The following is a 20,065-nucleotide window of genomic DNA, read 5'->3' as shown; positions in this document are numbered from 1 at the left end:
CAGCTGGCCGACGTGGTGGACAGCGAGGCGCTGCAGCTGTACCTGAAGCCCCCTGCCCACGAGGAGTCCAAGGCGCCGTCCAAGGGCTTTGTCGTTCGCGACGCCCCCTGGACCGCCAGCAGCAGCGAGAAGGTGAGGCCTTGGCCCCGGCGTCCCACGCTCGTGGTGTCCCAGGTGCTGCTGCGGGGCGGCTGTCCCTGAAGCCGTGTGCTCCCCCACAGGCTCCCGACATGAGCAGCTCCGAGGAGTTCCCCAGCTTCGGGGCTCAGGTGGCCCCCAAGACCCTGCCGTGGGGCCCCAAGCGATAATGACCAAGGAGCAACACTTGCCCCGCGAGGGTCCGTCTCACTCTGACCCAGCAGCTGGACCCTGCGTACGTGTCGATCCCGCCCGCCCTGAGGTCTCACAGCGAAGCCAGCAGCCCCGGCCCGGCCCTGCGCTCGGCACCTCGTGAACACTAAGGAGGCCGTGGTTCGGAGTCACCCTGCTCGGCGGCCAAGCTCCCACCTGCCGGGAGAGCCCGCAGCTGCGGCCGCACCTGCTTCCTGTCATGACCTCAGGAAATAAATTTCCTTGACTTTATAAAAGCCAAACGTTTGCCCTCGTCCTTTCCCACCTCTCTCCCCTGCCTGCCGCAGACGTCCTTCGCGAGGACCACCTGCCTCTTCCAGCTGCTGGAAAGCCCACTGACCCAGACCCCGGGGTCGGGGGGAGGCCCCGCGTGCACACTGGGTGTCACTGGCCCAAGCAAGAGCCCGGGGCCGCCCGAGGACCAGGAGGCCGGTGGGGGCGGCTCTCAGACGGCCTGGCCTCCGCGTCGGGCCTCCACCCCCAGACCGCCCAGCCCCGCAGGCAGAGCCGAGGCCGCCGGGCAGGGCTCTGAGGAACGCAGGTGGGGGTGAGGGAGCTGGGACCCCCACCCCTCCACTAAGGCCCCCCTCCCTGCAGCAGGCCTGTTTGCTCTTCTGCACCACCTGCAGCTCCCCGTGCCCACCAGCCCCCGGCTCCACCACACTCCAGCCCCTGCCCCCCAGTCCACTGGGTTCCGGGCCACACCCTCCCTGACCCCTGCAGTCCAGAGTGGGGAGTGCGCAGGCCACCCCCAGACGTCCTCAGACGCATGTACGAGAGGTAAGCGGCTGGCCCTGGGGTGCAGAGGCTGTCCCAGCCAGCGGAGGACCGGATCCTTCTCAGGAGTCTGGTGGGCTGGTCCGGGCGGCGGCCCCAGGTCTCCGCAGGGCAGGGTGCTTCGTGAAGGGGAAGGTGGGGCCCTGGGCCCTGGGCCATCTGTCTCCCGGAGGTGATGGGCCACTCTGAGTTGTCCGGTTCCTGGTCTCTCACCTCCTGGAGAAGCTGACTGTGTCCTCGGGAGGGTCACCACTGCTTAGCCCACCTTCTCCCCCACCCCCACCCACCCCATGGGAGGTTTTTCTCTCATTTATTAACTCAGGCTCAGTCACCTTGACTGCAATTCCTGAACAGACCAAGATTAGTCTCCCTACTGCAAGTCCCCGCTGGCCCACTCGGCCTTGAACATGCCCGTCCGTAGGTGGGGCCGACGGGGCCTGTGTGCGGCCCCAGACAAGGCGGAGCCGATGGCCGGGGAGGACAGAAGGGTGCCCTCCCGCCTCCCCAGGGGTGCCTGTCCCTGGGAGCCCCTCCTCTGTCAGCAGGGTCTCGGGGCCTCTCCCCGGTCAGCTCCCTTCCCATGAGAGACTTGGCGCGTGTGCGTTCGTTGAGAAGCCCCGGCCCTCACTGTGCCTGGGCTGATGGTGGTCGAAGGTCACATGGTGACTGCCCCGGCCTGTGCCCTGCGGCCTCCGGGGCTGCGAGCACCTGACGTGTGTCCAGCTCCTCTTTGAATGTCTTCCGTGTCACATGTGTCCGTAGCTACCATCCATCCCTTGGCCTTAGCTTTGAAATCTGGAGATTATATGCAAACGTGTGTGAAGGCTCGTGAATATGGATGACACTGGAATTTTATAAATCCTAAAATAAAACCCAAACTGGATACAGTGTGCTGAGACTCGTCTTATCACGCCCTGCCGAGCTCAGTCTCAGGGAACCAGGCGTGTCTGGCATGCTCTGGAGGGTCACTGGGCACCCACAGACGCTTGGTGCGGCCCCCCAGCTGGCACAGGGTCCTCAGTCCTGAACCAACGGCCTCGCAGGAGCCAGGGCGCTGGGAGGCGTCACAGTTGGGGGCAGACAGTGACCCGACACTTTCCAGGGCACCAGGGGGTGGGGGCGAGAGTTTGATGGCAGCCAGGTAGGATGGATGGCTAAGTGGTCTTCATTCAGGGGGCATCACACAGCAGAGTGCTGTCAGGAAGGCTCATGGTGGTGTGCCCCGCAGAAGAGGTCACACCTAGGGGTCCCGACCCTGAGGCCAAGGTGTGACCACTCCAGGCGGGAAAGGAAGGCGGTGTGGGCAGGCCCTGCCAGGCACCACACCCCAGTGACCAGGGCTGTATCTTTGTATGAATGCTGGTTACGCTGGTGTGCTCACTTCATGCAAGCCCACGATTTCTTATGTCTCCATAAGTGAAAGAAAGTGAAGTCAGTCGCTCAGTCGTGTCCGACTCTTTGCGACCCCATGGACTGTAGCCTACCCGGCTCCTCTGTCCATGGGATTTTCCAGGCATTAGTACTGGAGTGGATTGCCATTTCCTTCTCCAGGGGATCTTTCCAACCCAGGGATCGAACCCAGGTCTCCCGCATTGTAGACAGACGCTTTACCATCTGAGCCACCAGGGAGGTAGATGTCTCCATAAGTTTACTTTTGAAAGTTTGAAACAACAGGAACAACCATCTGGGAGAAAACACCTGTGGATCTTGTAACAAGGACACGGTGCGGTGCGCACAGCCCCATCGCCCACAAACGGAAGGTCGGCTCATTTTCAGGACGGTGTGTGAGCAAGCAGCTGCCCCTAGTCTCAGCCCCCTCCCTGGTCAGGAAATACTTGGTGCTGCCTGAGGCCCGGACGTGTGGGTTTCATGAAGGCGTCGACTGGCAGTTCTGGGGAGGAGCTCGGCGGGCTGCAGTGCGTCCAAGCAGTTTAAAAGCCACGTGTCCATTTTCACAGTGCTGTGCGCCCCGAGGAGCGCTCCCCTGAGGGAGTCGGAAGTGGGCACTGTCTCCTGGCGTCTGTGCCGCGGGGCTTGCAGCCAGAGAGCAGAGAACAGTGAGCAGCCGGCAAGGCTGGGGGTGCTGTGTGATCGGCGCTCAGAGGAGGCAGACGCAGGGTGCTCAAGAAGACAGGCAGTGGGTGAAGTCCAGCTGCAGGTGCCCTGAAGCTCCCCGTCCTGAAGACGACCCCATGCAGACAGACGGGAAGACTTGGAGAAGGAGACCTACCAACATGGGAGTGAATGTCCTTTCCTCCGATTGCTTCAAGGAATGAAGTTTCAGTCTCCCTCCAAACCTTCCCCATCGAGGCACTCGCCACCGTGAGGCTGCTGCTGGCCCCAGGCTGGCGGGAGCCAGGTGCTGCCACGGGAAGCACTGAAAGGGCTGCTCAGAGGCTGTGGACAGGCTGGAAGGAAAAGGCGCCCAAACTGCAGGCCTTGTCAGAGGAGGGGACTGCAGGGGCCCTGGGGCGGGGTGAGCAGACGCAGCTGTGGCCCAGAACAGTCTGGGTTGGGGCTGCCAGCTGGGGTATGTGAGGGGCAGGCCAGACCCCGCCCGGACCGGGTAAGAAGCGGCCGGGCTGGCGGGAGAGAGGACACCACCGTTTGAGGGGCAGCAGGTACAGGGAGGGCCATACGGAGGACCCCAAGTCCATCAGCTTGAGGGGAGATGAGCCCCATTCAGGGCTGAGGGGGACAGACGTGTAAAGCCGGTGGAGGCCACCTCCTGTGCCTACAAGGCCAGAGATGGGGGAGGGGGGCAGGCGAAGGCGGGAGAGGCCAGTGAAGGGTGGGGGCACGATGTGAGGGGGCAGCACCTCAGCTATGGAGCCATCCTGCCCGGGTGAGGGGGGAGGTGAGGCTGGGCGGGAGATGTCAGGGAAAGCTGCCCCTGAGCACCACGTGCCCGCCTTCCAGGTGCCCTGGCTGGAGACAGAGGGCCATGGGGCCGACTCATGCCAGGGCCTGGGAGGCAGAGGGGCCGGGAGGGGGGCGGTGGCCTCTGAGGTGGGAAGCCTTTGACAGCATCACCCCCTACCCCTCCTCCAGGGCCCTAAGCCGCCTCCTGCGGGGCGAGCTGCGACTCCCGCTCCCGGCAACCGAGGCTCTGGGCCCGGACTCGTCTCTGAGCCCAACGCTTGGTTCTCTTTTGCTCCAGTCGTTCCAAAAAGAGCCTGTTTTCAGGAAAGGGCAGAGGAGGAGCATCGTGATTAGGCTCTGGCCACGTCAGAGTGCGGGCGGGGATGGGGGTGGGGGCTCACCTAGCTCTCAGCCAGCGTCCTCTCGGCACCGTAGTTCTCCCGCTTCACCTGCTCGCCACAGATTCAGGGATGTCGGTTTCCATGAGGTCGGGGAGCCGCCAGTGCAGAACACCACGTGCTGGGTGGGAGCAGCGGTGTTGTGGGGTGGCCACGCACCCTCATCCCTTGGCACAAGTCCCAGGGTGGGGCCAGAGGTGGGCAAGGGCTCCGCAGGCGTGGGCTGAGCTGGACAGCAAGCTTCAGTGCAGGAAAGGAAACTCCAGGAAGAGGCAGAGGCCGCAAGGCAGACCACCCCAGCTTCCACGGACCCTGCAGTGCCCAGGGCCCTCTGGACAGAGGCCAGGCCGGGAGGCGAAGACGCAGAGGGCCGCTGTCTGCCCCCGGGGGTACAGCAGGGGCGCCCACCCCGCGGACCACGCGCTGACCTTGGGTGGAGCCCTGGGGTAGGAGCGGGGCCCAGCATCCTGCGGCCTTCGGCACCACGAACACCGTGACGAAGGCCGAACAGATGGCCCTAGAGTCCAGTAGGTCCGGGAATAATGTCCATCATCCTCCCCGAAGGCCTGGTACCTGCGGGAGCCACGCGGCGGTGGGGGGCAGGCTGAGGTGCCAACGCCCTTCTCAGCCTGCCACCCGCTCTCCGCCGCCGGGCTCAGCCCGCGGGCGCCGGGAGTTCCGACCCCGCCCCGGCTGATCCCCTCCCGCAGAGCGGCTGCGGAGGCGGGAGTGAGGGGCGCCAGGCCCTCCCAGCCTGGCCCCTCCGGCTGTCGCCCCGCCCCTCCCGGTGCCGCCCCGCCCCTTCCGTGGGAGCCCCGCCCCCGGCGCCCTCACCGGCAAGGGCGGCTGCTTGCAACGCTGAAGGCGGGCTGGGTGGCGCCAGCGTGAAGCCGGCGAAGCGGCGCAGGTCGCTGGCCGGGCTCCACTGGTAGTGGGCGCGCGGCAGGAAGGGGGCCGAGAAGGCCAGCAGGAACGCCCGGGCCGCCGGCGAGTGAGCGCGCGGCCGCGCGCCCCGGCCGGCCCGCTCTCCCGGGTGATCGCCCCCGCCGGGCCCCGCGCTCACGTTGCTGATGCCCGCCAGGTGCGGGATGCCTTCAGCATACGGAACCAGATGCCCATGTCCAGCACGCGCTCGGCCACCCGGCGGATGAACTGGCGCGCGTCCAGGTGGATCTCCACCCAATTGCTGAGCAGCGCGAAGAGCGGCGCGAGCGGGCAGGCGGACCCGAAGGTGGTAACGAAGCCGAACTGCAGGACTGCGGGGATAAGGGTCACCGCCAGGCCCTCCGGTGGCCAAGGCGCGCTACCCTGACTTCCGCCTGCCGGGTTTCATCCGGTAATAAGGACCACGTGCCCCTGCGACCAGTGGCCAGACACTGCCCACCGTAAACCCTTCACCGCACCCTTCAGGGAGGCGTGGGACCACCCCTGCCTGTGCCCACAGTCCCTGCTTTTACTCACCCCACAGGCTCCAAGACATGGCCCCCTTCTCCAGGAAGCCTCCCCGGAATGCTCTCACAGAGCTGGGTGTGTTTCTGGCTGGTCCCGGGCCTCCCCCTGCCGCCTGTGGTCTGGGACTTTAACTGTCCTTCCCGGGCCGCGCCTGCCCTGTGGACTCGTGGCAAGATTCTAGGAAGGGGCTCCTTGAAAGGTGCTCCTTGCTCTTATGTAAGATTCCTAAGGAGAGCCTGGGGCCCAGCGGCCTTTCGTCCAGTGGTCGCCCGCTCACGTTATGAAGAAGCACGTCCCTCCCTGTGTGCCTTCTGTCCTCTTCCTCCGCAGAACGAAGCCACTGGCGTCAGCCCTGTTGCTCTGGCCGCCGGGGGCTCAGAGCAAAGCCTTGCTCAGATGCACTTGTGACTGTGCAGCGGTTCTCCCCTCTGTCATCAAACAGAAGGGCCGCGTGAGACGCAGACCCTGGCCTCAAAAAGTGCAGCCACCCCATCCATGCGGGGGATAAGCCCCAAACACAGGCCCCCTCCTGGCAAGGGCACTGGAGGGTCCAGCAAAGCGCGTGGGCATCGAAAAGCTGTCCAGAGAAGCCCAGCTCCCCAATGCCACCTCCGTGCAGCCTCGCCCCGGCCTGAGCACCCCCACTGCTCTCCTCACGCCCTGCGCAGGGCTCTGGCCCCGGCGTTCCAGGGCGGGAGGAGATGAAGGCCACTCCAAGCGAGCCCCATGGGGGGCCCCAGGTCCTCTCTGAGTCCCTGGACCTGGGGCGCCGCCCCTCCTGCCCTCAGCCAGCCTTTCTTGAGTGCTCCCCGCCATGGCCCCCACCATTCGTTTCCTGATCTCTCCAGGCCTGGCTCCATCAGGGACCTCCTGTCATAGCCATCCTTACATTGTGTTTCAAGGCAGCTGCAGACAGGAATGCTGAGGCTGGCAGGCCCCTTGGTGGTGCAGTTACCCTTCCCCACGTCGCTGGTGGTCATGGCCCCTACCGTGGCCCCTGCCTATCTCGAAGAAGTGAAGTGAAGTCGCTCAGTCGGGTCCGACTCTTTGCGACCCCATGGACTGTAGCCTACCAGGCTCCTCCATCCATGGGGTTTTCCAGGCAGTAGTACTGGAGTGGGTTGCCATTCCTCCTCCAGGGGATCTTCCTGACCCAGGGATTGAACCCAGGTCTCCCACATTGTAGACAGACGCTTTACCGTCTGAGCCACCAGGGAAGTCCGTCTCGAGGTACCTGTCAAATAGGCCCTCGAAGAGCAAAATCTGGTAGTCCACCTCCCAGGGCGCCTGCCGGCCTCCAGGGAAACCCCTGCCTTCCTCTTCTGGGAGCAGAGCCGGAACCCTTGCCAGCAGCCTTTGGCTTCCTGGAGACAGAAACACCAGGAAGATGGCCCTGAGGGCGTCTGAGCCCATCCCTGGGGCCCAGGGTGGGCAGAACGAGGGGCAGGCCTTCGGCACCCGCATCCCCCTGGTGGGGCAGCGTGCCAGCCTCCCCCTAAGCTCCCTGAGGCAAGTCAGCGCTGCTCAGAGGAGGCGGCAGGAGCTACGTCAGGGAGGGAGCGGATGAGGACCCCAGGACGCGAGTGTGTGGGCACTTCGCTGCCCACACTTGTACTTGTCCAGCTACACCCTGTCTGCTGTAATCTTGAATTCAGCTTCCCAGCACCACCTGCCCTGAGAGTCAGGGCCACACCACAGAGGGTACGTGGCTGGGCTAAGGTCTGACAGCGTGGTTTGTGGTGCCCAGGAGTCTCCAGGGAGATGAGGTGTGCAGGGGCTGGTGAGGGTCCAGCTTGGGTCCAGCCTTGGGCCGGATGTGAGGCACCCCTGGGCGGTCAGTGCAAGGGCTCTGGCCTGGGCAGGGCTGCGGTCCCAGGTGCCTTGATTGCGGCCGCAGTGGTGCCAGTGGGTGGAACCGGGGGTGGGACCCCAATGTCCCCATTAGGGCACCGGAATCCTGGGGCCTCCCCTTGCTCCTCCCTCCCCGAAGAATGCCTGGCCCAGCCCCAGTGGCCTACACACAGGATGGACCAGTGGTTGGGGCAGCGCCCAGGAACCCAGGCCTCCTGCCCTCCAGAGGCAGCTCCGGGGCAAGAGACCCCAGTGAGCACCTGCAGCGGCGACACAGGGTAGGGGCGTCGGAGAGCCTACGGGCCGGTAGCCGGGCGGAGCCCCCCTGCACGTGCCCGAGCCGCTGGGGTCCAGGTGGGCTGGACCTGCCCTCCCCACAACCTCTTCTCCCAGCGGGGCTGGCTACCCCAGCCACTCCTGGGTCCCACGGTCCCTAGATGCTTTCCAGGCAGATGGGGTGGGGTGGGAGACTCACCCCGGGGAGCGCAGGGACAGGAATCTCATGGATGGTGTTGATGACCTGTTTGTCCACCATGATGACCAGGAGATCCTGGGCCAGCTCGGAGGGGCAGCCCCCAGCTGCACACTGCGGCGCCCACCCTTCAGGTTAGCTTGTGGGAGGGACCAGCCTCAAGGCACCTGTACACTTCCGGGCCTCCAAGGTGGCCCCTGCCACGCCCTCACGTTCCTTTCAGACAGGCCAGGGGCACCTTGAGGCCTACAGAGACCCTCCTTCCCTTCCTTCCCCATCCTGACCTCACTCAAGCCTCCGCCGTCTTCCCCAGGTCTAGCAGGCAGATGTTATGGGACATCAGAGGCATGGCCGTGTGGCACCCTGGGCTTTTTGGGGAACCACGTGGAGTCACATGGGGTTGACCCTAGCCTCTGGATCCGAGGCAGACCCAGGATGCAGGCAGGCCTCACCAAGCAGGGACCTGATGACGCCAGTGAGAGGCGGGTCCCAGGGCTCTTACAGGGAACCTGTGGGACGACATGCCTTGTGCTGGGTATTAAGCTAGAGGGTGTTGTCTTGGGCTCTTGGGACGTCAGCCCACACTGCAAGATGTCTTCCCTACCAGGAGAGGAGAATCTGCCTGAAGAATCTGCCTGAAAACACAGCCAATGTTGGGAAAGCATTGCAAAATTGTTCAAACACCTGGTTCCAGCCATCCCTGAGCTCACAGAGTCTCCTGTGTTTTCAATAGAGGAGCCCACGAAACTGCATTTTTTTGCTGGAACCATTTTGAGTTGGGAACTTTTCCTGTTGGTAACTGCAGGCTGCTTGCCTGCAGTGTGCCATGCGCAGTCCTGCCCTGAGTCTCAGCCCACCTGCCCTGTCTCCCCAACATGTGAGCCTGGAGAGGGCTCCTTAGGGACAGCCCCTTCGCAGGGAGCTGTCAGACTGGGTCGCAGCTCTGACCCATGGAAAGTTGCTGTTCTCCCTCCTCCTCCAACAAACGGGAGCAGACGGGCTTTCAGGGGAGGTGTTCCACGGCAACTCCTGGACCCCTACCTGTGCCTCCTTGGCCCTCAACCAGGAAGGGACCAGATGGTCATCTTGAGAGTTTTTCTACAATGTCTCAGGCGGGTTGGGGCAGGGTTGAGCTCACAAGCCCACAAGCCCACAAGCCCACAATCTCACAAGCGGTGACCCCCCTCTGGAGTGCTCCTAGGAGCACCTCCTTCTGCACAGCCCCTTTTCCCCTGTGTGCTTCCCAGGGTGACATCCGCACCCATGAACTGATCCTGGGCCTTTCCTTGGGGTCTGCTCTTGGGGACCCCGCACAACAGCGAGGCTTCATCCTGCAGGAAACCAGCTTCCGCTATCCAGAAAACAGTTCCCTGTCTCTCAAAGCTGCAGGTGAGCCCGCTTGTGCTGACGGGGGGCGGGGGTGCCTTGGGGAGAAGCCCCGTAGGGGGCCGTCAGCCTCTGCACCTCCAGCTTGCTGACCGAGCTTGCGGCAGCGACGGCGGCTCACGGCCCATGCCAGTGACTGGGGCTGGGTTCGGGTGCATATCAGATGCCAACGGGGACAGGCGGATTGTGAGCTTCTGAGGACAGCTGTCTGAGTGGGGCCCGGGGAGGGCCACCGCAGGCTCTCCGCGCTCACCTCCTCGTTGCGGACCCCGAGCAAGGTGTAGCAGTTGCCGGAGTAGCCGCCGAACCTGGGGAGAGCCAAGCCTCCGCTCCCCCGGCTGCCCGCCGCCCAGCTGGCGGAACCACAAGGGGGTCACGGCGGGCATCGGGGAGCGACCCCTGTGCCAGCCCACCTCTCCCGAGCGTCTGGGCGGTGTCAGGGCCACAGGGGGCGGGGCGCGGGCGTGACCGCCGTGTGAGGCGTGGCCGGGCCACGCGTGGTGGGGCGGGGCCAGGGCTAAGGAGGGACGGGGGCCAGTATGGGAGCGGGCGGGGCCGGGACGGGCTGAGGAGGGGCAGGCCAGTAGGGAGTGGGCGGGGCTTGGGTGGGGCGGGCTGAGGCGGAACGGGGGCGTGACCAGGGCGGCCCCAGTGGGCGTGGCGAGCTGAGGGGCGTGGCTAACTCGACGGGGGCGTGACCTGGGCGGGGACGTGGGCGTAGCGGGCCCGGATGGGCGGGGTATGGGCGGGGCGGGCAGGTGTGGCCGGCGCAGGCGCTAACCTGCTCTTGAAGAAAGCGGTGTAGAAGCGGCGAGTAGAAGCTGACGAACTGGAAGATGGACACCCTGCGGGTGAAAGCGCCCTCGGACTCGATCTGGGCACCCCTCTAGGGCACAGCGAGTGCCTGCGTCAGACACCTCCCCGGCGCAGGGAGTGTGGAAAGGGCCCGCCCTCGGGCGTTCAAAGAGATCCGTTCAGGAGAGAAGGGAGGGCGCGTTTCCGAAGCTCCGACTTCAGGACCTTCTGGAAGCGCTCCGCGGGTAGAGGAGGAGCCAGGCAAGTGCCGGTAAGAATTAATACGTTGTGGCTCCGGAAAGCGGGCTGGGCACGGGTCTGGGGCGCTGGGCGCCGGAGGTGCCTGGTAAGGAGGCGCTGAGACGGAGGCGGGCCCCAAGAGGCCGGCTGGAGGACACTCCCAGGCCCCGCCGTTGCAGGGACACTGTGGGCGGTTCCCCAGGGCGCTGCCCCTGGCCTCCCGCACGCTGTCTGCCCCGCACTCTGCCCCAGTCTCCCCGGTGTGCGCTGGGCTCTGTCCCGTCCCGAGACCAGGGCTGCAATTCGTGCAGCTCGGGGACGGATGTATTTGTTCTTCGGAAACGGAAGCGGGTCACAGAAGAGGGGGCGCCCCGCCCCCCGCCGAGGCCCCGCCCACTGCTGTTTAAGGGGCTTGGCAGGGAGGACTGGACACGTCCCAGCGGCGCCTCACTGGCCGGCGCCCAGCGCTCTCGGCACTCACCCCGTCTCGTCAGGACGTGTGCCCGGGCCACGTAGATCTTGGAGAGCATGAGGATGAAGACGAGGTGCACCATGGACCCCGTGAGGCTGGCGATGCGCGAAGCCTATGGGGGACGGCAGGGTGATGGAGGAGGGAACCAGAGCCCACCACCCAGCCAGCCAGCAGGAGCAAGGATGGAAGCTCACCCATGCTGCGAGGATGCTGTTGTTCCGCCCGGACACCAGGATGGCCGTGATGGCCCGGTACACAGTGATGGGCACCAGGCACAGAGCACCACGGCCACCTGCGGGGCAGCGGGTGCATGAGCCTTGCAGCTGCAGCCTGGCACCCCAGCACCCTCAGGCCACAGCCACATGCTGTCCCACTCCCAGACCAGGCTGTGCGCCCGGCCTCTCCTGGCGGGTTGCTGGGCAGCGAGTGGTGGCCAGCAGGGAGAGGAGGGGTGGGCAGTTCCTTAGAGTTAGAGGTAGGCGACTCAGCGACCTCTGGGCGGCACAGGGGCCTCTGTGTCTTGTTGTCAGCCGACCCCCATCTCACTAGCTGAAACTGGGAATTCTTGAGATCTCCGAAGGGGGCCAGTTAGGAAGTCCCTCTGACTAGAGGGCAAGACAGGGTGAGGGGACCTGTGCTTGAAGGATGCCCCAGGCCCCTGCCCCACACACACCTGCCTCTTATGGCCCAGATCCCTAGCTCAGCCCTTCCCTGGAGCCCAGGAACACCGTGGCCTTTCTGAGGACAACGAGGGCCTCCTGGGTCCCAGAGACAATATCACGCCCTGCCCCACGGCGGGGAGCGGGGGCTACTGCTCGCTGAGGACAGCGGCCTGATGGGCAGCGCCCGGCAGCGGGGATCCTCACCATTGTCAGGACCACCACGGAGCTGGCCAGCACCTGGCGCAGGCGGCTCCTCTCAGGGCAAGTAGGGCTCGTCCTCAGCCGTGGTGGGATTCAGTATTGTGGGAGCTGAGGCGGAAAACTGGGGCCGCGGCCGCTCCCGGCGGGGGAGGGGGGGTGCTCAGCGGGGTGCGTGCTGGGGGCGGGGCCTCGTCGGGGGACCGCCCACCTCGAGGTCCCCGGAGTCCCAGCAGCCTCAGCGGTAGGCCAGCGGGCACTCATCCGCTTCCAGGAGCAGCACGGCCCACAGCGCCGTGAACAGACTCAAGAAGACCGTGCCTCCGTGGCCAGGGAGCCGGCCGGCCTGGACGGGGCAGCGGGGTTCCCCCGTGCCTGGGACTGGGCCCTTTTCTCCCTCCTGCCCCGCCCTCGAGGAATGCCGCCCCCCAACCCCGTCCCTCGCCTGCCCACCGTTGTACCCTGGAGGCAGTGACCGTCTAGTGCTCAGGAGGCAGCGGTGTTGCCCCAGAACCTCCCCCACCCCCGACTCAGGATGAGATGAGCCTGGGGACTCGGGGTTGACGCTGCAGTGGGTGACACTTTGGGGCACTGGGTTGGGGGTGACTGTATTTTGCTCATGGGGGCCAGAGGGTGGACTGTAGTGGCTTGAATTGTGCTCCTGAAAAGATACGTCCTCCTGTACATACGTTCTGATAGGAAGGAATCAGAATACAGCCTTCCTCGGAATCAAGGCCTTTGCATGTGTAATTAGGATAGGAGCCCCTGATGAGAGCACCCGGATTAGGGGGACCTGGAACCAGCAACAAGCCCTTGTAGGAGGAGGAGAGACAGACATGGCCTGCACAAAGGGAGAGGCCACGTGAAGACGGGAGAGATGGGAGCGGTGCGGCCACAAGCCAGCGACGTCAGAGTTCCCAGAGCCACTGGACATGGGGCGGGCACCCCGAACCTTCTCCAGAAGGAATCAGCTGCCACACCGGCAGTACTGGACTCTGCCTTCAGGACTGTGAGAAGTCAGCTCGCTTTAACGCCCGTTTGTGGTCATTTGTTAGGGCAGACGTAGGACGCTGGCACAGGCAGCTCCCAGCCGGGTGCTGCAGGCGTGTCTGTCTGCGAGTCCGTCCTGGGCCCCGAAGCTCCGGCCCAGGGACTGTGGCTGCGGGCCTTGCAGCCGCGCTCAGGGAAGAACTGACCCACCCTGGAAGTGTAAAGGCTGACGAAACCCGCAGCCTGAGGACTCTGTGCCTGAGGGCGGCAAGGTCTGTGTGCTCGGGGTCCTGCACTTGACCTTCCTGGCCGCCATACCTAATAGCAGGAGTAACAGGAAGAGTTCCCACGGCATCCACCGCCCAGCTGCTCCGCTGAGCACTGCGGGCTGGGGGCCAGTCGGCCTCAGCCGGTGGGGACGCTGCCTCCTGGGTGAGTAACGCACAGGGTGCTCAACCTTGGATGGTGCCGAGCAGGACTCCCCAGAGGGGTGTGGCCGGACCAGGGAGCAGGGGGCTGCCCTCCACCCTCGCCTACCCACGCTCCTCTCTGGACCAGGGCACAGGCACGGGAGAGCAGCCAGAGGGGCAGACCGGGCAGAGGGGGCACAGCTCCAAGCTGTCTCCACCACGCACGCGCCTGCCTTCACCCCAGCCCTGCCCTCTGTCTCCCCGCTGTCTTTGCCAGGCCCAGCATTTCTTTTAAAAACTGTATGCAATGATAATTTTTGAGATAACTTTTTGACATTTCAGCTCTATATTAAGATAAAAGCCAGCCTCTGTCACTCACTCACGATAAGAAACGTTGACACTGTTGTGAGAAACGAGGGCACATGCCAAGACAATTGACGGAAGGACACACCTGCCCACTTGTGTCAGCCTGGGAGCACACTTGTCTACCTGCCAGTCTTCCAGCCCAGTCCCGGGGCCCTCCGTGACCCCCGGGGGCTGGGGGGGCTCCATGCTCACCTCTACCCCCAGCTCTGCTCTGGGCCTGGCACCTGGGAGCCCCTCCAACCACACACTCACCTCAGGAGACACGGGGCCAGCCTGCAAGCGGAGGGCAGAGGACACTTACATGGGTGTGTCTGAGGACACCATGATGCGGCCTACCAGGGACAACCGCGTGCCCACCACCACCGCTGGCAGGAACCAACCTGCTAAAACCCTCAGGGGACACTGGCGTCACCTCTGGGTGGTCTGGGTGGGCCTGGTCTCCACGACTGGGCTGAGCCCCGGAGAGATCTACACAGCCGCACGACCTGCAGGGAGCCCCTCAGGGGTTGGGTGGGTGGGGGGGGTGCAGGGCCTTCCGGGAGGAGGCCACAAGAGGATGGCCCCCAGGCAGCACTCCTGGCAGCTCTGGGCGACTCTGGACCTCTCCCCCTGTTGACCTTGGCTGCTGACCCCCAGGCTCCCGCACCTACCGGAACCCCCTTTCCTGAGCCTCAGTCACTTCCCATCAACACGCCAGGGATGGGGCCCCTCCTGGAGAGGCACCCTGCTCAGCGGACTTGGTTGTTCTTGACGCCTCCGGCTCTGCACCCAGCCCGCCGCGGCCAGGTCCTTCACGAGCACCCCATCTGCCTCCCATGGGTCACCCCCAGGCCCGCCCCGGCCTGGCGTCTGGCCTCCCCTGCATTGGCCTGAGTGACCTCTGAGATGCAAGTCTGTCGAGAACCCAGAGGAGGCCCTACCCATTGTGCCCCAGGGCCCTTGCCCTCCTGGGGCCCTGCCTGCCCAATGCCCTGTCCCCTGCCCGGGTCCACTGTGACCATGGGTGGCCTCTCCTCTGTGTCCCCCAGTCAGTGTATAGGGCACGCACAGCTCCCCAGCATGGCTCTCACGCTTGCTGTCCTTGGGGCAAGAAAAGGCTTCAGCAGCTGGGACGGTGGGAGCATGGCTGTGTGGGGCGGGGTAGAGTCGTAAGCAGAACAAGGAGCCCGGGTGCCCGGGGCAGACAGCCAACCCCAGGGTGCCAGCCTGTCTGCAGGAGGCAAGGGGCTGCTCTCCCCGGGCCCTGGGCAAGGGTGACCTCCTCCAGGGCGGGAGTTCCTGGGGTGGCCCCAGGCTTCTCGAGACATGCCTGGTGGGCTGGGGCATTGGGAGTCGAAAGGGGGGGCCCCCCAGAACACTCATGGTGAGGGTTTACCAATGCAGGGTTTAGGTGCAGGGAAGCAGCTGGGCAGGGCGGAGCTCGGCCAGGGCGCACTGGCCTTGGAGGAGTCAGCCTGGCCACTGGCTGAGCCCCCAGGCATGGCTCGTCCCTGGGGGCACCAATTAGCAGATGTCACCCTAAAGGCCAAGTCGGGCCCAGGAGGCCCTGAGGGCGTGGGCACGGGACTCACCGAGCCAGGCGAAGTGGAAGGCCACCTTCTCGCCAGAACCCCTGCCCACGCGGCCCACAGGCTGGTACTTGCCCCACTTGCCCCGGCGGGCCCAGTCCGGAGCAGAACCTGCTGCTGGCTGAGGCCCGGGGCCTGCGGGTCCTGCGGGGGCATCGCCAGGGGGCTGGGGATGAGGAGCTGTCAGGTGGGGAGACTGCAGGCAGGTGGAGGTGCCCTCCCCGCACCAGGCAGGGGTCTAGGTGGGGGGGCTTCAGGGCTGGGCGAGCCCCACAGGCCCCCCTGCCCTGGTGGACAGAGGGCGGACACCGCAGGGAGCAGGATCGCTGCTCCAGGGCAGGAGGCCCTTTGGGGTGAGCCGTCCAGCAGGGCCTCTCTGAGGAGGGCCTCCGTCCTGAGGCTGCCGGGGTCCAGTGACGGGCGGAGGAGGTACCTGGAGTGGCGGCCCCGGGGAGCCAGTGACTGCGATCTGAGCAGGCTCCCTGTCTCTGGGCGGGGGTCCTGCCGCCCGAGTGTGCAGACTGGCCAGAAGCGGGAGAGGTGCTCCCCAGCACAGTGGGCAGACCCCCAGGTCACACGGCAGGTGGCAGGCCCCCCCCAGGTCACACGGCAGGGGGCAGACCCCCAGGTCACACGGCAGGGGGGCAGACCCCCGCCCACCTCCTGACCAGGCAGTGGACTCTGTCAGGGGTGGTGATAAGGTGGTTGAGTCTGGTCCAGGGGCAGCTGGTGTGGTGAGCTCCCCCTACCCCACAATGCCCGGGTGACCTGGCTTTGTGAGGGGCATGGGCAGCCTCCCGAAGGGGAAGCTGCCCAAGGAGCCAGCCTGTCCCATCACAGGGGTGTCACCGCTGCCCCATGTCCCCGGGGCAGGACCTGGGGTCCTCCTCACCCGGAAGCTCCCCCTCTAGCTCCCGCCCCCCACTCCTGCCTCCAGCCCCCAGGACTCACATCGTTCAGGGGAGGCTGCGCTGAAGACCCCTGCCCCCGGCAGCCAGTAGATCCCAAACAGGCTTTTCCTCTTGTGGCCCTGAGAGGCCTTGGCCAGGATCTCGCGCAGCTGGGGGTGGAGTGGGAGGCCTGTCACAGGTCGCGTGACGGTGCAGCAGGGACTCGCGAGTTCTCCAGGCTGAGCCCACGACAGCCTCCTGGGGCCCGGTGACAGCGGTGAGGACAAGCCTCGCCCGGCTCCCCGGGCACCGGCCCCAGAGATGATGTTCTCACACTTGGCAGGCCTTGGCCTTGTCTGGGAGGCTGGGCTGGTGGCATTTGGCCTGGGTTTGACCTCACACCCCTGCCAAGCACAGCCCCTGTGCTGGCCCCTCGGTCTGGGCAGCTGTTCCCCCAACAGGAGGCCTGTGTCGGGAGGGGGGCCCAGCCCCTGCTGGGCAGCCCACGTGGCCCTGCTCTTTGGTCTGCAGGCGCCAGTTCTCCTGGGCAGACCAGTCCCAGCCCTCCCCTGCCACCAGCCGGCCCTGCCCGCGGTTCTCAGGGACACTGCCGCCATGGGCCTTGGCCTCTGTCCTCACTGACCTACTGGACCCATACCTGCCCAGGCCCCATGGCCTTGGCAAGTCCTGCCAGTCCTTGAAAGTGACGTCCACTGGGGCCCTGCGGGCCTGCGGGCCTGCGGGCCCCGAGCAGCGAGGTGGGGACAGGCTCCTAGCCACGGGGCCTCGCTGCTCTGGACAGCACAGGCCAGCCTTCCCGTGTCCACAGAGGCCTCTGCTGCCCGCTGGGGGCCCTGGGTCTGGGCCACAGGCTCTGAGCCGGGTTGGGACCCCCACTCACCGTCTGGTGCCCGTGGGCGCTGGGGAAGAAGGGGGCCTGCCTGTCCCCCCTACGGACCTGCAGGTGTGAAGAGCTCCCTGGGCCTCCGTCGGGCCTGCAGGGCGGCCTTGCCCCCGACCGCACGGGCAGCTCCCACGTGGGGCTCTTCCTCTCCTGAGGTCACGGCAAGTGCTTGGGTGGCACAGATACCCCCGGGGCAGGGTAGTGGCAGTGCTTGGGCAGACGAGCCTACAGCAGTCTGCATGCCTGGGAGCTCCGAGCGCGGCACCCAAGGCCTCTCTCTGGGCGGTGTCTAGCTGGTGGCTGACCACAGGGCCTGCCCCGGACCCAAAACCTCGGGAAGCCCTGGGGAGGGGGCACGACTCTGCCCCCGAGCCCAGAAGGGAGGTGTCCTCAGCGCGGGGGTCTCGGTGCTGGGCACCCACTCAGGTTCCCCCCAGGCCTGGGTGCCGCCGTAACCTGCATGCTGGGTGAGGCTGTGACCGGCTTTGGGGAGTCACGTGCCAAGGGAAGGACTTCAGGAACAGTGTGGACCGGCTTCTTGCATTTTCTGTGTGAGAGGAAGCCCCGGGGCACCTGCCCGCCCACCGCTGACATGGAGCTGGGTGGGGGTGGGCCTAACGTCCAGGCCCCGGGGTCGGGGATGAGCCCCCAGCACAGCCTCCCTGTCTGACTGATGCAGATGACGTGGGCGGAAGCCCGCCCGCCCGAGATTCGCCCCTGGTCTGAGGGGAGAGTTCGGGGAGAGAGGCAGGTTTTGTTCACCTGCTTGGTGATTCTCTCACCCACCCTGGGCCCGCCTGAGGCTGTTGGGAGCCGGAGGAGCCCCCTTACTGGACAGCTGGCTCACTGAACCGGCAGGAGTGTGACTCCGGGGCACGTCGGGCACGGCCTCAGCAGGCTGTTGGACACCCAGCCACTGCAGCAGGCCGGCCGGCCAGTTGGAGGCCCAGTTGGCATCTCCTGGAAGGGATGGTCACTTGCCCCCCATCCTGAGGGGACGTGGACGCCAGCGCTGTGGGGGTGTGTGGGTTTGCTCCCGTCCGCCGTGGCCTGGCTGTGGACCCTGTATAGACCAGGTGAGGCCCCTCCCTCTCTGGGCCCCGGGCTCCAGGGCTGCTCTTCAGTCCCTTTGAGGCCCAGAGCCATCTCGTCAGGAAGGGGCAAGAGAGCGGTGGCGTCCGCTTGTCCACCCCCACATCACGACGGTCCAGGGCCACCCACAGCCTGGGCCACAGAGCAGCCCCAGGCCTGCCCTCCCGAGGCTGGCCAGGAGCTGCACCCGTCCCCGAGCCCCGCTGGCCGGGCCGGCCCTCAGCGGGAGGCCTGGGGGCTCTGGGCCGGGGGTCCAAGTGGCCTTGGCTGCTGCACACACTGCCCACCCCTCCCCAGTCCTGCCTCGGGGGGCGCCGCCCCTCCCCCGACCTGGCAGCAGGGCTTCTGGGAGCACCGTGGAGCGGGGGCCACAGGCAGTCTCAGGGACACGGAGCGGGAGCCCCCAGGCTTGTGAGCAGCAGCGTGGGGCGCAGTCACAGGCGTCCCGTACCCGCAAGGGCAGCTTCCGACGCAGCTCCTCCGCACGGTAGCAGAGCACGGCCCGGGGGCGCGGGGTCCTCGTCCTGGACGTCACGCGGCGGGGACCATGGGCTCCATGGGAGCCTGGGGTGTACACGTGTGTGCACAGGTTTGTGTGCCCGTGGCATGTGCGGGCGTCTTTGCATGTGTGAGTGCACACGCGTGCAAGCCTGTTGTATGGGTGCACTGTGTGTGTGCATGAGTGTATGTGTGTGTCCATTCACACTGAGCGAAGAGGTGTTTCTGTAGCTGTGGTAAAAACTCACCAGCGCCATTTTAAACCTACGTGATAAATAGCGTCACCTGTGGACCTCCCTCTGGAAGCTGCCGAACTGTGAGAGTCCCCGCAAGGCCAGCGAGGCCACCAGCGCTCCTGATCTCACGGGCAAGAAACAGCTTCCGCGGGTAATGCCCGCACGACTGTGCCTTCGACAAGCCACGGGGCATCTGTTGACGTCATGCACGCACAACAGAAACGCGCACACGGCGTGTGTGCCCATGGGAGGGTGTGGCCACGCCCACGTGCAGAGGGGGTCCCAGGCGCTCCTGGAGCCCTGAGCTGGGGACCTTCCACCCCAGGGCCCCACATCCCTTCTGAGCACCCCAGCTGTCCCACACGGCCCCCTCAGTGAGTCTCAGCCGCGGCTCCCGTCACAGCCCTCATGGCTCCCCCGAGGTTGAGGCTGAGGCCCCGCCCAGGCCAGGCACCCGGAGGTGGGCACACGCATCCCTACTGGCTGAGACGTGTGCCGAGGCTGAGGCCCCACCCAGGCCAGGCACCTGGAGGTGGGCACGTGCATCCCCGCTGGCTGAGACGTGTGCCAAGAGCCAAGGCCCCGTCTGCTCTGAGGGCTGAGGGTGCTGGGCAGTGGGTGGCGGAAGCCACCCATGCTCCCCCTGTGGGGTCCCCCGCGCTCACTCGGGGCAACAGGTCTGGAGGGAGGTCCGGCAAAGTCACACCTGTGCGCCATCTGTTTCCGTGACACAGGGTGGCTTTTCATCCCCTCTCTTCATCGGTCTGTCGAGAGGGTCCCAATCACCAGGGGAACTCTTGGCCCGTCCCCCCGTGCGTGTCTGCTGGCTTCTACGTGGCTCTGGAAGGGAGCATAGCCAGCCGGGGGCGGGGGGCGGCGGGCAGTGGGGGCACCCTTCCTGTTCCAGAGGGCGGGAAATGGAACACGAGGCGGAGGGGACCCACGTGGTCCATCAGCCAGGACGCTGCGATGCTGGTGCGCAGGACGGCCAGGCCGGAAGCGCCCAGGACACCAGCGTCCAGCATTGATGAGGACAAGGTGGATGGCCCAGCAGCACAGATGCAGATGAGACAAGAAGGCTGTTGACGCCTGGGGACACGCAGAGCCCGCGCGTGTGCAGAAACGTTGCGCCTCTTTAGGAATCGGGGGCAACGCGGATGCGGACCGCACCTCCGTTCCCTTGGCAGACTCTGGA

General features: G+C 65.8%; 2 protein-coding genes across 5 annotated transcripts in view; one reads left to right on the top strand and one right to left on the bottom strand.

Moving 5' to 3' along the window:
* Positions 1 to 593, top strand: part of LOC102402039 (high density lipoprotein binding protein) — a 58,694-nt gene extending 58,101 nt beyond the window's left edge. For all 4 annotated transcript variants that reach the window (XM_006077124.4, XM_006077125.4, XM_025289317.3 and 1 more), the window contains exons 27-28: positions 4 to 132; positions 222 to 593. In XM_006077124.4, the coding sequence (XP_006077186.4) occupies positions 4 to 132; positions 222 to 308 (216 nt within the window). In that variant the 3' untranslated portion in view covers positions 309 to 593. The remainder of the gene's footprint in view (positions 1 to 3; positions 133 to 221) is intronic.
* A 2,165-nt stretch (positions 594 to 2,758) lies between these two features.
* ANO7 (anoctamin 7) lies at positions 2,759 to 19,506 on the bottom strand. The gene is given in 38 exon segments (XM_045166229.1): positions 2,759 to 4,304; positions 4,392 to 4,444; positions 4,447 to 4,488; positions 4,491 to 4,765; positions 4,879 to 4,906; positions 4,909 to 4,961; positions 5,223 to 5,254; positions 5,257 to 5,483; positions 5,486 to 5,644; positions 7,052 to 7,141; positions 7,144 to 7,204; positions 8,179 to 8,277; positions 9,803 to 9,857; positions 10,331 to 10,357; positions 10,359 to 10,435; positions 10,570 to 10,701; positions 10,827 to 11,168; positions 11,251 to 11,336; positions 11,339 to 11,348; positions 11,923 to 11,979; positions 11,981 to 12,055; positions 12,128 to 12,262; positions 12,994 to 13,117; positions 13,225 to 13,334; positions 13,444 to 13,490; positions 13,493 to 13,524; positions 13,984 to 14,065; positions 15,254 to 15,349; positions 15,352 to 15,430; positions 15,684 to 15,771; positions 16,000 to 16,076; positions 16,176 to 16,310; positions 16,648 to 16,877; positions 17,099 to 17,194; positions 17,876 to 18,004; positions 18,467 to 18,660; positions 18,920 to 18,994; positions 19,397 to 19,506. Coding segments are annotated over 37 exon segments (3,819 nt in total). The 3' UTR covers positions 2,759 to 4,304.
* Positions 19,507 to 20,065: the final 559 nt, after the last annotated feature.

The sequence above is a fragment of the Bubalus bubalis genome, chromosome 6 (genome assembly GCF_019923935.1).
Source record: "Bubalus bubalis isolate 160015118507 breed Murrah chromosome 6, NDDB_SH_1, whole genome shotgun sequence".
NCBI classification, from domain to species: Eukaryota; Metazoa; Chordata; class Mammalia; order Artiodactyla; family Bovidae; genus Bubalus; species Bubalus bubalis.
The sequence above is the reverse complement of the archived record's forward strand: the minus strand, read 5'-3'. Positions and strand labels throughout refer to the sequence as shown.